At 35.9% G+C, this 14,132-nt stretch overlaps 1 protein-coding gene across 1 annotated transcript; it reads right to left on the bottom strand.

Moving 5' to 3' along the window:
- Positions 1-445: 445 nt before the first annotated feature.
- Positions 446-13,387, bottom strand: heatr3 (HEAT repeat containing 3). Its single transcript, XM_051116000.1, has 15 exons — positions 13,116-13,387; positions 12,625-12,797; positions 10,972-11,059; positions 10,048-10,151; positions 9,536-9,645; positions 7,730-7,870; positions 7,203-7,513; positions 5,197-5,287; positions 4,853-5,007; positions 4,020-4,099; positions 3,777-3,913; positions 3,093-3,181; positions 2,846-2,989; positions 2,266-2,442; positions 446-1,836 (listed from the first exon to the last, which is right to left on the bottom strand). Exons 1-15 carry the CDS (start codon positions 13,245-13,247, stop codon positions 1,723-1,725), a joined length of 2,046 nt encoding a protein of 681 aa, XP_050971957.1. The 5' UTR covers positions 13,248-13,387; the 3' UTR covers positions 446-1,722.
- Positions 13,388-14,132: the final 745 nt, after the last annotated feature.

Here is a 14,132-nt window from a genome sequence, read left to right as displayed (position 1 = left end):
AATGACAGAAATTAGATTACTGGGTAAATGAGTCCGCGAATAGAATATAAACAACAGTATTATTACTGTGAGACAGCTCTGACCAGAGTTTCTTTTTAACCACTTAAAGAGACAGTGCAGTAAAAATGTAAATAAAACAAAACTAAAAATACAATTCTGTCATAATTCATGCTGTTCCAAATCTGTATGTCTTCATTGAAACTCAAAAGATGCTAGGAACAAAAAAGAATATTAGGAACAGACAGCCTGATTCACTATTCACTTTCTTTGCATCTTTTTTAAAGCAATGTAAGTCAATGGTGACTAAGTCTGTGATTCTGCCAAACACATACAGTATCCAGTCAGTTGTTCAGGTTTTGAACAGTAATTAATGACTAAATGACTTCAACTTTTTAATTCTTTTTTATTTATATATACACTACCAGTCAAAAGTTTTTGGACAGTAAGATAATTTTTTTATTCTGCTCACCAGGCCTGCATTTATTTGATCCAAAACAAACTAAAACTAATATGAAATATTTTTACTGTTAAAAAAACCCTACTTGCTATTTGAATACATTTTATGTAATTTATTCCTATGATCAAAGCTAAATTTTCAGCATCATTACTCCAGTCTTCAGCGTTGCATGATCTTTCAGAAATCATTCTAATATGCTGATTTGTTGTTTGAGAATTTTTTTTTTATTATTATTATCATCAATATTGAAAAGTTGAGTACATCTTTTTATTTTTCAGAATTCGTTGATGAATATAAAGATCAGCATTTATCTGAAATATAGTTTTTGTAACATTATACACTATACCATTCAAAAGCTTGGAGTCAGTATAATTTTTGGGTAAGGAAAGAAATTATAGAAATGAATAATTTTATTTAGCAAAGATGTTTTAAATTATTTAAAAGTGACGATAAAGACGTTTATAATGTTACAAAAGATTTCTATTTCAGATAAATGCTGTTTTTCTGAAATTTCTATTCATAAAAGAAACCTGAAAAAATCTACTCAGCTGTTTTCAACAATAATTTAAAATAATAATAGAATAATAGTAATGATGCTAAAAATTCAGCTTTGAAATCGCAGGAATAAATTAGATTATATATGTATATATATATGACACATATTAAGTTATCAAAACATTAACGTAACATCTACAGGACAAAGTTTTTTTTCTCCGTTGACAGGTTTATGAGGGATCTAATACAACTCATAAAAATCTGATAATCTACTGCCGCAGTGGGCCATAAAATGTTACATCAAAGGCATTTGTTGTTGTTGCATTATTATGGACCGGGTGTGAGAGGGAAAGCATAGCAACATAGCAGTTTTTATAAAGAAACCCCTGGGCAATGATCCATCATAATTTTACAGATGATCTCACTGAGGACAAGGACAAGTCTTACCAGAAGGTCAAAAGCCAGAATATTCAAAGAGAATCCGTTATGGGACTGGATGACATTGATTAACTCACCCTTTTCAGTTTAATCTAAATGCTCACCCTAATACTTAACCACAACAAGAGACCATTATGATATTTTATGCTTTAATTAAAGCACTTATATATGTTTGGTTTTACAAACATTATTTTTTATCTTAATTTCCTCACATAAACACTCTCACATTACAATAAAATCAAAAGAAAACCAGAGAGGAGTATGGACAGAAAATGCTAAATAAAACGAGGTGAGATGTTTACAGAGAAATTGTGCTAGTGATCTCTGCTATCTCATTTTCTCTGCAGGTCCTCCAAGTAGCTGATGAATCTCTTCAGGTTGATCCTTATGTTGTCCAAAACACAAAGCTGATCAGGGCTGTATTTTCCTCTGCCTTCTTTTCGCAGCTGTGAGGGAACAAAAGGCCAAACTGTGAAAAGCCTGCCATCTAAAGGCCTAAGAACATACTAGAATACAGAGACCTAGCAATGGCTGTGCTGTGAATGGTCAGACTGTGAGCAGCTGAAAAACTTTTAAAGTGGAACATTTTAGATCAGCCAACCAAAACAGATCTGTTTAGCTGGATTTGAGCGCCCTTTTCTTTGGACAGTCTTTGTGAGGCAGAGACGGTGCTTATGCAACAGATCTCAATCTCAGAGACCAAAAAAAAAAAAAAAGTTGCTCTTGAACCTCAAGCTCAAGCCTGAACATGCATTTGAAGGTGTGAGATTTGGCATTTGAGCATCTGATTTTAATATTACTGTTTGGGTGTGTGAATGTGATACATGAGTACGCTTGTTTCTGTGGTGAAGTTTTTTTGTTGCCTTTAAACAAACCTTAGCCCTGAACCCTGGCTGAAGGGCTTTGAGAGATGAAAGCAGGTTAATATTTTTTCCAGCTTTCTCTGCTTCGTCGCCATCCGCAAACACGTCGAAGAGGGCATCCAGCGCCTCCCCGCAAACTACCAGGTTTGAGTCCTTCATTGCGATATTCAATAATGCATTTCCAATCAACTGCAAAAAAAAAAAATAAGTTAGCTGAACAACTGACTATGTGATGAAAAATATACCACATAAAACAATACTCAGATGTTAACGTAATAAAAGATTGTATTTTTAAAAAATGTACATGTAAATCTTATATTTAAGTCATAAAAATTACAGAATGTGATATGAATATAGCCATATATATATTCTAAGAAAAATCTAATAATAAATAAAAAAGAATTATAAAATAAATACAAAATTAAAAGTTTTAATTAAGTCTAACACATTATAAAAGTAACGTCAAATAATTTTAGTCCATTCTATATAACATAAAATAGGGGAAAAATTACTGAATGTTGTTGTCGGCATAATAAAGGCACTATAAATATGGCTAATATTATTCAAATAATTCTACCACAGTCAGTATTACCTGTAAAGTTTCTGCTGTGTTTTTCTCTTTGGCAAGAGAGCTTCCTGTGATACCGAGAATGGCCAGAGCATTAACTCTCACACTGACCAGCTCACAGCTGGTGGCAGCCTCACAAAAACTCATTAGCTGGTGCGGAGTCATGCACTGCAGAATACAGCACATAAAACACATACAGTTAAAAATTAAAGTAAAGCTTGAAATCATGTATTGCTAAAGCATAGAAATGATAAATGAATGTGGTTCTCACCTGAGGGATGTTTTTGGTAGCCATGATCTGCAGTAGAGAACGAAGAGCACTGGTCACAGCCTCCAGGAACTCCTCATCCTTTAATGCCTCTAGAAATTAATGTACAGAACAATAATTTAAAAACAGAATAATTAAAAGTAATTTCCATCATGTCAGACGGTACAATTGCTTTAGTTATGGCAAAAAAAAAAAAAAAACCCACAATAATTTGTCAATATCTATTTTACTATTATTTAACACCATTACTCTGTGACTTTGAAAACGTCATGCTTTTTTTTTTTTTTAAATGTCTTTTAACTTTTAATTTTTCCTTGAAACTAAAAAAACAAATACAAAAAGATTTTAAAAAAAATAATAATAATTACATGTATTCACACACACACACACACACACTTAAACAAATAAAAACATAAATTACCACCACAAAATACTTGATATAGTTTATTATGGTATAATTTATTTGTATTATTTTATATACTTATATATATATTTTTTTATATTTATTTAACATATGACAAAATGCCGGCTTGTAACACAGGACAAAGTGGAAGCATCACTGCAAAAAGGAATGTGGCACAACAAGCATTTTACCGCAATTATTTTGTGTTCATAATAAGGCTAAATTTAAACAGAAAATAAAAACGGATTACATCACCCAGCCCTATTCAATACTGAGACGTTTACCTGCTGAGCTGAAGACCAGCGATGAGAGGTGCTGAGCCACGGCCTGTAGGCCTGAAGCCCCACCAAGAGATTCTGTATCCATAGAGGAAAGGATATTATGGAGACACGTCAGTGCTCGACACTGCACCCGGTGCATCCTAGAAGAAGCAAAGCACAAGAGTATAAGATTTGGGTTTTTGCAACTTTGTATTACACTACAAACATCATTAGTATTTTTTTTTTTTTTTTTTTTTTTTTTTTTACTTTTTCAAGAGGTTTTTCCAAGGGTCCTTGCTACAGATCTCAAGGGCAGCAGCACTGGGGAACTCTGCCTTCTTTAAGACCTGAAAAATCAATCAGTGAGTGAATACAGTACACATACCTCACTATGACACAGTATAAATACTTTGTATTTTATGCAAATAGTGTGCAAATATGTACACATATTTGTGTATTTCAGGTGTCATATCATACATATTGTACATCTTCTTATGATTTTTCTCTGAGGTCCATAAGCTTTTTTACCAAAAGCATTTATATACACTACCAGTCCAAAGTTTTTGAATAGTAAGATGTTTTAGTGTTTTTTTTTTTACAGAATTCTCTTCTGCTCACCAAGTTTGCATTTATTTTAACCAAAATACAGCAAAATCAGTAATATTGTGAAATATTTTTAATATTTAAAATAACTGCTTTCCATTTGAATATAAATAGTAGTAGTAAAAATATAGTAATAGTAAAAATATTTCAAAATTTTACTGTTTTTGCTGTGTTTTAGATCAAATAAATGCAGGCTTGGTGAGCAGAAGAGACTTCTTTAAAAGACTTTAAAAATCTTACCTTTCTTACCCTCTCTCGGTATCTGCAAACACAAGGCAAATCCTTCACAAGGTCTAACCAGTGTCCTCATTTAACTGCCAAAATATGCCCATAACACTCCCATTTTAGCTTGTTTTACAAATACCCTAAAGTGGCCTGGAGTACAGCATGTGAGAATTGTGCTCTCCCCACTGAACCAGAAGGGTCTGTAACATTGAAATAAAATAAAAAAACTGTGGCATTGTATGTTTTGCAGACTATGCAATAATGTGTGTTACCTGTTGAGGTATGTTGTGGTTGAGCAGGGTTGTGTGAAGTTCAGCAGACAGACAGAGAGGAGAGAACAAGCTGGAATTAGTGTCTGACATCCCATCAGCACACATCTCGCTCTCATCGCTGCTGGACATCTCCTCCCACTCATCATCTGAGGGCTCTACAGACACACACAAGCACAGAGTCAATATCCCATTACATTATCTCTGTCTCATCTCCTCTGACACAAACACAGAAATCATTCCTCTAATTTTGCACATTAGCAACAAAAAAATCCTGATGACTGCCTATAATATTCTAGTCTTCCCTCAAGCACCTACTCGCTATAAACACAGACACACTCACTCACCATCGGAGCAGCACATGTTGACGATGATTTCCAGCGACGTCTGCTGTGCTGATAGCAGTGCTTTGGCCTCTCGCAACTCCAGTCTGTCTCTCTTTAAACCCACAGACACAACAAAACCTCAGAACTAATTCTTTTGATCATTTGTACATATATAGTGATGGTTAAACTGATTTAAGACAGTTTAATTGAATATTGATAATTGACAACTCACAGCAACGTGAAGATTTTAAACATGGTTTGCTTTGGTTACAGATGTAAACTGGGCCACAAATATGAGGCTCTGTATCAAATCTCACCCTGAACTTTCAAAGAGGACAACGTTCAGGACACCCTATGGGTAGGTTAGACAGGAGCTCAGAGAGGGTACGGCAGCCCTGCACACTCATATGTAAGTAGGGGCAGTCATTCTGTGTTTAGAGAGAGCGAGAACCATCTGGCTCTGAGGGACAGATGTGCTATCACTTAGGTTGACATGGTTTAAAGGGGAAGAAGAGTTCAGAAAAAGTGCAGGAGGTATGCCATAGCCTTCATGTTGAGGAACATAGCGGAGATGATCTATAAGAATTTATCTATGATCTCCGTATGTACACAAACCTGTCATAATAATATAAGTGCTTCTTTTTTTGTTGTTGTAGTTAATGTTTTTAGATAATACACCCAAAACTAAATTCTGGCATCATTTAATCATCATCATGTTGTTCCAAATCTAAATGACCAACTTTGTTAAGGAATGACATGAGAGTGAGTAAATGATCATGGAATTTTCATTTTTGGGTGAACTATGCCTTTAAAGGTAAAATGAAAATTCTGTCATTAATTACTCGCCCTCATATTGTTCCAAACCTGTAAGACTTATGTTCATCTTTGGAACACGTATTAAGATATTATTGATGAAATTATAAACTATTTCATGTTCGCCCATTCAGTTGGATCATTTTTCCAACAACAGGAAGGTAAGGAAAATGAGCACGGAGACCAATAAAAATTAAATTTTTTAATGTATCTCCTCCTCAGGTTTCCCATACGGTGGTGAAATAATCCTTTGACATGGTTAAAAATAATGTTTCCTGTCTCCGATTATGCTTCCTTCCTGTGGATGTAGTTCTCAAGAGTAGTAAGACATGCTGCACTGTACTTCTGTGTGCTTAAACGCTTGCTTTTTTTTGGGGGGGGTAGGGGTCGACAGTTTATAAAAATGTAGTTCTGTTTTTTTTTTTTTTATCTTGTTTACTGTACACCTTGTCAAATAGCAGCTTTTAGACATTGTTCTGTTGTCTGATATAAGTCTGTAATGACAAGAAAGCAGCTTCCTGCAATAAAAGTCAGTGGAGAGGGGTGGATGGTTTTCAGATTATGACGCGTGTCGCTCTGTGTCTATTGTTAAAATAGATGCACACCGTACATAACAGTCTTTGTAAACATGTCTGAAGATTTCAACACAACGGATGACTTGCAGTTGTTTCCCCAGCCTTATTTGAACCATAATATACAGACGATGAACTAAGAGACGCTGATTCCTTCATCAGCAGCACCACATGCATGCGTCATGGTACTGTCGTGAACGCACATCGAAGACTGACACAGAAGAGAAGAAATTGTTGAATAAAGTTTTTTTTTTTTTTCTTTGTGCAGAAAAAGTATTCTCATAGCTTCATAACATTACAGTTAAACCACTAATGTCACATGGACTATTTTATCGATGTCTTTACTGCCTTTCTGGACCTCAAATGTGTCAGTTGTCAGTTTCTATGCAGGATCAGAAAGCTCTTGGACTTTATCAAAAATATCTTAATTTGTGTTCTGAAGATGAACAAAGGTCTTATGGGTTTGGAACGACATGACGGTGAGTAATTAATGACAGAATTGTAAATTTTGGGTGAACCATCCCTTTAACATAAACATTCAAAAAAAAAAAAAAAAAAAAAAAAAAAAAAAAAAAAAAGGTGCAAAACGTTTCCTATTTTTTCCACCCAAAACAATACCAGACAGAACAGCTTTTAACTTACAGGCAACAGATCTGAGATGTCATTTTTTGTTTTTGACATTTTTCCATTAGATTTTCTTCCATTCATCTTCTCATCTCTCACGTCCTCCTCCATCTCTTCAGCCTCGTGACCTCCGGGTCGTTCGTCTGTGTGATCTGACTCTGCTGCAGATGTTGTCTCTTTAGACAGACGGGCAGATTCAGCACGCCACAGCTCTGGAATGAGCTCTCCTGCATCCAGACTGAGGCTGTGTGAGAGAGTGGTGGCCAGCGCAGTCAGTGTCTGAGACTGCTGTGCTGAAGACAGACCATTTTTTAGATTCCATAAGGAGCCTGAAGGACATAGAAAAAAACAAACAACTATTAACCATGCAAAACATTCATTAGCTTTATTTTAACAATGCAGTAAGTCTCTACTACCCATTCACAAAGCAAAATAAATAAGTTACAAATTAACTCGCTAATTATAAGCATTGTATCAACTCAACTAGTGGATGTAGTAAATGCATTTATTACATGTCCAGGGTCATATGTGTTTTTCTTTTTTACCTGCAGCCAGGGTTCGCAGAAGAGTGTATTCCATACTGGTGTGCGTGGAGGAGAGAATGTTTTCCAAGACCCCAAATACTGCTGCATTCACACTGCGCACCAGCTCTGCATTCTCTTCTGTTACTGTGTGTAAGCAATGGGCTAAACAGACAAAAATCACACATACAAACAACAGCAATTACTACTACAAAGTGCCCAAATAAAGGAGTGTGAAAATAAAAAAAATAAATAAATAAATGAAAATCTGTAAAGAAATATCTGTGTCTATTTGGGAATAAAATGTGTGTATGTGTATATATATATATATATATATATATATATATATTCTCTACTAGAAAATACTTTAAAATGTGATGTATTCCAGGGTAAAGCTGAATTTTCAGCATCATTACTCAAGACTTCAGTGTCACGTTATCCTACAGAAATCTGTCTAATATGCTAATCTTTGACAAATGTTGAAAAGAACTTTATTTATTTGAAACAGCAATCTTTTGTAACATTACAGTGTTTTTCCCCTAGGTTCAAGCTGTGGGGGGGCTACTTGGGGGATAGATGGGGCAGGGGTGCCGGTACCCAACAGTACTTTTTTTCGGTACTTTACTCTCTGTATAATAACAAAAACATTTATTAAAGAAAGTCCAACATTTTGAACAAAAGGGCCCTACAATCTTTTTGTTTGTTTGTTGTTTTTTTTTTTTTGTTTGTTTTTAGAAATTTGTGTGTTTGATTTTTCTGATAATCAAATGCATTAAACGTTTATTTATTTTTAATCAAATGAAAATGAAACCTTTTTATTTTTGGGCAAACAAACGGAGGTTTACTGTTAAAATTAATACATGGAAAAAAAAATTGTGTGAATATTCTATTAAAAAAAGTTTTAATAATAATTGTAAAATTTTTCTACAATTAAGTGGTTAATCTGGTTGTAATATTTATTTTTATCATTTAATTGTTTCATTTAAATTAGCCAGAAATATTAATATATAAAGACGTCCATTATACTGTACAAAGGAAATACAAGAGTTATTTTATTTTAACAGGTTATATTAACAGGTTGCCATGAAATTTCTGAGATATGATAAGATATGCTAGTTTTCTCAAGTAAAATGGTAAAATTCACATGAAATGACTCTCACATCAGCTCTGGAGATTAAGTTCATGTGTTCATGTTGTCATATGATGAGACGCAGAGGCCGAAAATCACAGCGAGTCTTTCTAGCATTTCTGTAGTAGTAAACAAAACCGTGTTTCCGCCATTCATACATACAGAGCCAAGCGGAACACACAGGATTCATATCTAAACCGTCTTTTTGCGTTTTAATATTCACAGACATCTAAAAAAGGACGAATTCCGTGGCATTCCGTGCCATAGAGTAAATCCGTTTTTATGAATGGACTCGCCCGTGTTTTCGCAGAGGAGAAATTGTAGATGCGTGTCCATGTAGAGACAGAAATGACATGCTGTCGTGTAAATAAGATAAATAACATAACCACCATTTAGTTTGTTTAATAAAAGAACAAGGTGTAGACCTGTTCTATAGGAAAGGTAACCTTAAATGACTTTTGTAGTGATCAGACACTATACAGAAAATAAAATTAACATGACCTTCAAGGGGGGGCAGGCCGCCCCCCTAATATAATAGCAGGGAAAACACTGCATTATAATGTTATAATTTGTAAATGTATTTATCATTTTAATTAATTTAACATATCCTTGTTGAATAAGTATTTCTTTGAAAAGAAAAACTTGCTGACCCCCAAACTTTTGAATGGCAGTGGTATATGTGTGTCTATAACTGTTGTCACCTGCTGATATTCCCAGCTCCATATTCTGAGGATGTCTCTGTAGACAGCGTAGAAGAACATCTAGAAGTCCAGCCTTGTTAAACACAGACACAGCTGTGCTGCTGCTCTCACTACACATCCACAAAGAAAACAGACAGAAACTCAGATCATACAAAACTGCAACCATGTCATCTTATTGAACACACTTTGACTGTTCACGACATAATTCTCCGAACATTGTTTTTATTGTAAATATATGCAAGGTATTAAAAAAAAAGCCATCACTAAATGTTTTAACTGTTTTTAACTTAATCAAACAACTGATTCGTCTCATATTTTGGCCTAATCTTCAGCCTGCAATCTACTGACAATATATAAAGCATAATGATGTGCTGGTCACAGGAACAGTTTATGACACTCAAAGGCATTTGTAACATTTGTTAATACACTTTTTAAGTGTAAACGACAATCTGTCTTGACCGCTCACTTCAAGGATCCCAAGGATCCTGAAGTCAGTTTGAACTCAAACTTACCAGAGGTTCCAAAGCAAGTTTACAGCCTCATTGGCGACGTCTTCCACTGTGTGTTTCTGTCCTTTGACAGCAGGAGAGGAGCTCACGTCAAAGCCAGCACAGCACTGCTCTCCACAAACACACACAAGAGACATTTGTCAAAAAAAACTTTTCTTTTTCTCCTTCTCACTAGGGGTGGACAATATGGTAAAAATGTCATATTGTTTTGTTTTCAGGCAGGATTATGATTCACAATCTTGCAAAAAAGACTATTTTGCAAGTGAATGAGCAGTACAGCCATGCTAATTGCATTACTGAAGAAATATAGGCCTGCAAAGTGACAAAAGATAAAAGCAAAAAGAATGACATACAATTCTTCTACACAGTCAATGAATTAAGTGGCCTGACTAAAATGACCTATATTTTAGCCTATGTTTTAAGGGGTGGTCACACTACGCTTTCCATTCCGTTGACATCCATTCATACACATGCAAATGCTAAAGTCTGAAAACACAAGCTCATGCGAAGTTTCACATTTCACTGCATTCCAAACTGAACTCTACCCTGCAAATTCGTATCAGTTAATACCAAATATCAACTACTGTATCAATTAAGACCAATAAAAAATGGATACATCGTGTGTGTGTGCTCTCAGCTAAAATAAATAAAAAACACAAATTCAAAAGCTACAGCTTTGCAACGTTACAACAATGTGAATTGTATATTTGTACATTTTGGATTTATTATTATTAGCCATATGTTACATTTATGTTTTTTAAACAGACACCACAGAGCATGATGACACATCATGAGTGTTGCAGTGACCAAAGACATTTTGTGACCTTCCCTTTATTATGTTTTACATTAAAAATCATGTTGAAAATCCAAGTTAAAGACTACTATGCCAATAAAGCTTTTTGAACTGAATTGATCCAGCATTCGTACCTCCCTCAGAAGAGCAGACAGAGGAGTCAGTGCATCCTGTCTCACCATGTCCTCACATACTTCAGGGCCTCCACAGGCACTAAGATTCCTGCAACACAGACACAGACGAAAATTAAAGGAGAAGTCCACCTCGAAAACAAAGATTCACATAAAATATACTCACCCCCTTGTCATCCAAGATGTTCATGTCTTTCTTTCTTCAGTTGTAAGGAAATTATGTTTTTTGAGGAAAACATTTCTGCATTTTTCTCCATATACTGCACTGATATGGTGCTCCGATTTTGAACTTCCAAAATGCAGTTTAAATGCGGCTTCAAACGATCCCACCTGAGGAAGAAGGGTATTATCTAGCGAAACGATCAGTTATTTTAATCAAATTAATACAATTTATATACTTTTTAATGTCAAACGCTTGTCTGGTCTTACTCTCCCTGAACTCTGTGTATTCTAGTTTAAGACAGTTAGGATATGTCAAAAAACTCTTACCGTATTTTCTCCCTCTCCCTAACCCTAACTTCAAAAATCATTTCAAAATCATCCTGCATCGCTGCAGAAGTTCCGACCCAGTCTTTGCAAAGTGAACATGCAAAGAAGACTAAACACCCTTAACAAAAAAAGGTAAAACAGTTATATAGGGCGATTTTGAAGTTGAGGAAGAAAATACAGTCTGAATTTTTCGACATACCCTAACTGTCTTGAGCTAGAATACACAGTATTATAGAGTTCACAGAGAGTCAGACCAGACAAGCGTTCGGCATTAAAAAGTATATAAATTTTATTATTTTATGAAAATAACAGATCGTTTCGATAGATAAGACCCTTCTTCCTCGGCTGGGATCGTTTACAACTGCATTTGGGATCGTTTGAAACCGCATTTAAACTGCAATTTGGAAGTTCAAGCTCGGGGCACCATATCAGTCCATTATATGGAGAAAAATCCTGAAATGTTTTCCTTTCCACAATTTCTTTACGACTGAAGAAAGAAAGACATGACATCTTGGATGACAAGAGGGTGAGTACATTATTTGTAAATTGCTGTTCTGGAAGTTGACTTCTCCTTTAAGGGTAACTTTTACAAAATAAACCCAATGCAGAGGAGTCTTATATCAGACAGCGGTTTAATTTAAAAGCAAACATGTAATACACTAAGCTGTTCATTAGACAAACTACTGCAGAGGAAAATAATATCAAATAATTAAAATTTATATAATTACCGCTTATCTTTTCTATGTAATAAATGCACAGTCTGTGTGACAGAGTTTCTGTGTCTTTCAGTGCCTTGGTGGCTGGATGCGTAGTACAGCTCAGGTTTAGTATGTCAGTGTCACCTGGGAGTCACTGAGAGTTTGTGTGTGTGTGCGCGCTTTTGGTTTATATATCCTGGTGGGGACTTAAACCTGAATACACACATACTAATGGGGACTCGTGTCACGATGGGGACCTAAATTGAGGTCCCCATGGGTACAAAAGCTTATAAATCATACAGAATGAGATTTTTTGAGAAAGTAAAAATGCAGAAAGTTTTCTGTAAGGGTTAGGTTTAGGGGTAGGGTTAGGGCAAGGGGATAGAAAATACAGTGTGGACAGTATACAAACCATTGCGCCTATGGAGAGTCCCCACGAAGATAATAAACCAGACATGTGTGTGTGTACCTGAGTGCTCCAGCAGCAGTCTCTCTGACCGCCAGACTGCGATCCAGCAGTAAAGGTCCTATTTTCCTGACTGCATCTCTCTGGAGGAATCCTGGGATCGTCTGACTCTGCTGTACAACACGAGAGATACTGGCACACGCGTACTCCCGCACATCAGCTGATGGACTCTGCAACTGAACACACGCATAAAGAGGAGTCACCTACAAAAACAGATATATTTGAACCTTTAGGGAAAAAAAACTGTCTGGTTTAAGACTGGAGAGCCGAGTCTCGTTTACTTGACAGCTGCATCAGTCCGTTCAGCCGTAAAGGTTTGCTGACTCGCTTCATTTAACATGCCAACATCCCATCAGTGAAAGAGCTGACACATTACACACGCCATTTTTTGTTTTTACTCCGATATTGTTTTTATCTGAGCATTTTCAGATATTCAGATTCATAAACTTAATCTACTACAAGTATGTAGAGTTGTCACAGCAGTGGCAGCTTACTTTATCGAGTAGCTCCGCTGCCGGAGAGTCTTCATCTTCTGATTCTTCACCAGTCTGTTTAACAGGAGCTGCTGAAAGACCATCGGGCGAAAACGACGGCCGCTTGAATTTGTTGTTTTTAGTCTTTCCCATGTTTTAATGTTTTTGGGCTACACTTGAAGTTAAATGCCAATTCCGATCTGATTTAAAACTCCGGCGAGCTCACAACACGAGCGACCATGTGGAATCGCTGCCGTAAAGCGTAAGAGAAAGTCGTAAGAAAACTGTCGTCGAAAAGATGGGAGCGCCACCCTGTGGGTCCAACAACGCACTGTATTTGAAAACGAGCCTGACAGAAATCTTTTTCACTCTGCAAGGGAGATACTGAATGTCAAATGGTCGGCATCCAGTCATCTGTTTTCGCTATCTGAGGTTTCCGCCACAGAATAACCCATAAATCAAAACCAAGTGTATTTGATCTTGTTACAGATAAACTCCTTCAGGAGAGCCCATGTCTAATCTTTAACAGTATTAAAAGGCACTCTTCCCATGTGGTGTATGAGAAAAGTCTGTAGTCCCTCTTCTGCATCCTCTCTTAGGAACCTAAAAATCTGAGGGGGGAGTTTCATCTTTTTGCCATCATTTTCTCTCATTTAGTGCCCAAGCAGCATCCCTGTTGGAAAAAACAGAATATGCTGGTAAGTAGGTTTTGATGCTGGGTTAAGCTTGTGCTTTGCTGGTTTATGCTGGTCCTTGACCAGCTAAGGACCAGCTTAAACCAGCATCAAAACCTTCCTAACCAGCATATGCTGTTTTTTTCAACAGGGATCTAAAATAATATTCATTCATTCATTCATCTGATGTTTTCGAAGAATTGTTTGTTTATTTGGTTTTTGTGGTCATTGAAAAACACTGAAAAATCAAATATATATGTGGCCTTGTAACATTATATGTAACATTATTGTTCAAAAGTGCGCGGTTGATGTTTTTAAAAGAAGTTTATGCTCACCCAGGCTACATTTATTTAATTAAAATACA

Source organism: Labeo rohita, chromosome 7 (genome assembly GCF_022985175.1).
Source record: "Labeo rohita strain BAU-BD-2019 chromosome 7, IGBB_LRoh.1.0, whole genome shotgun sequence".
NCBI lineage: Eukaryota > Metazoa > Chordata > Actinopteri > Cypriniformes > Cyprinidae > Labeo > Labeo rohita.
This window is presented reverse-complemented; position numbering and strand designations above follow the sequence as displayed.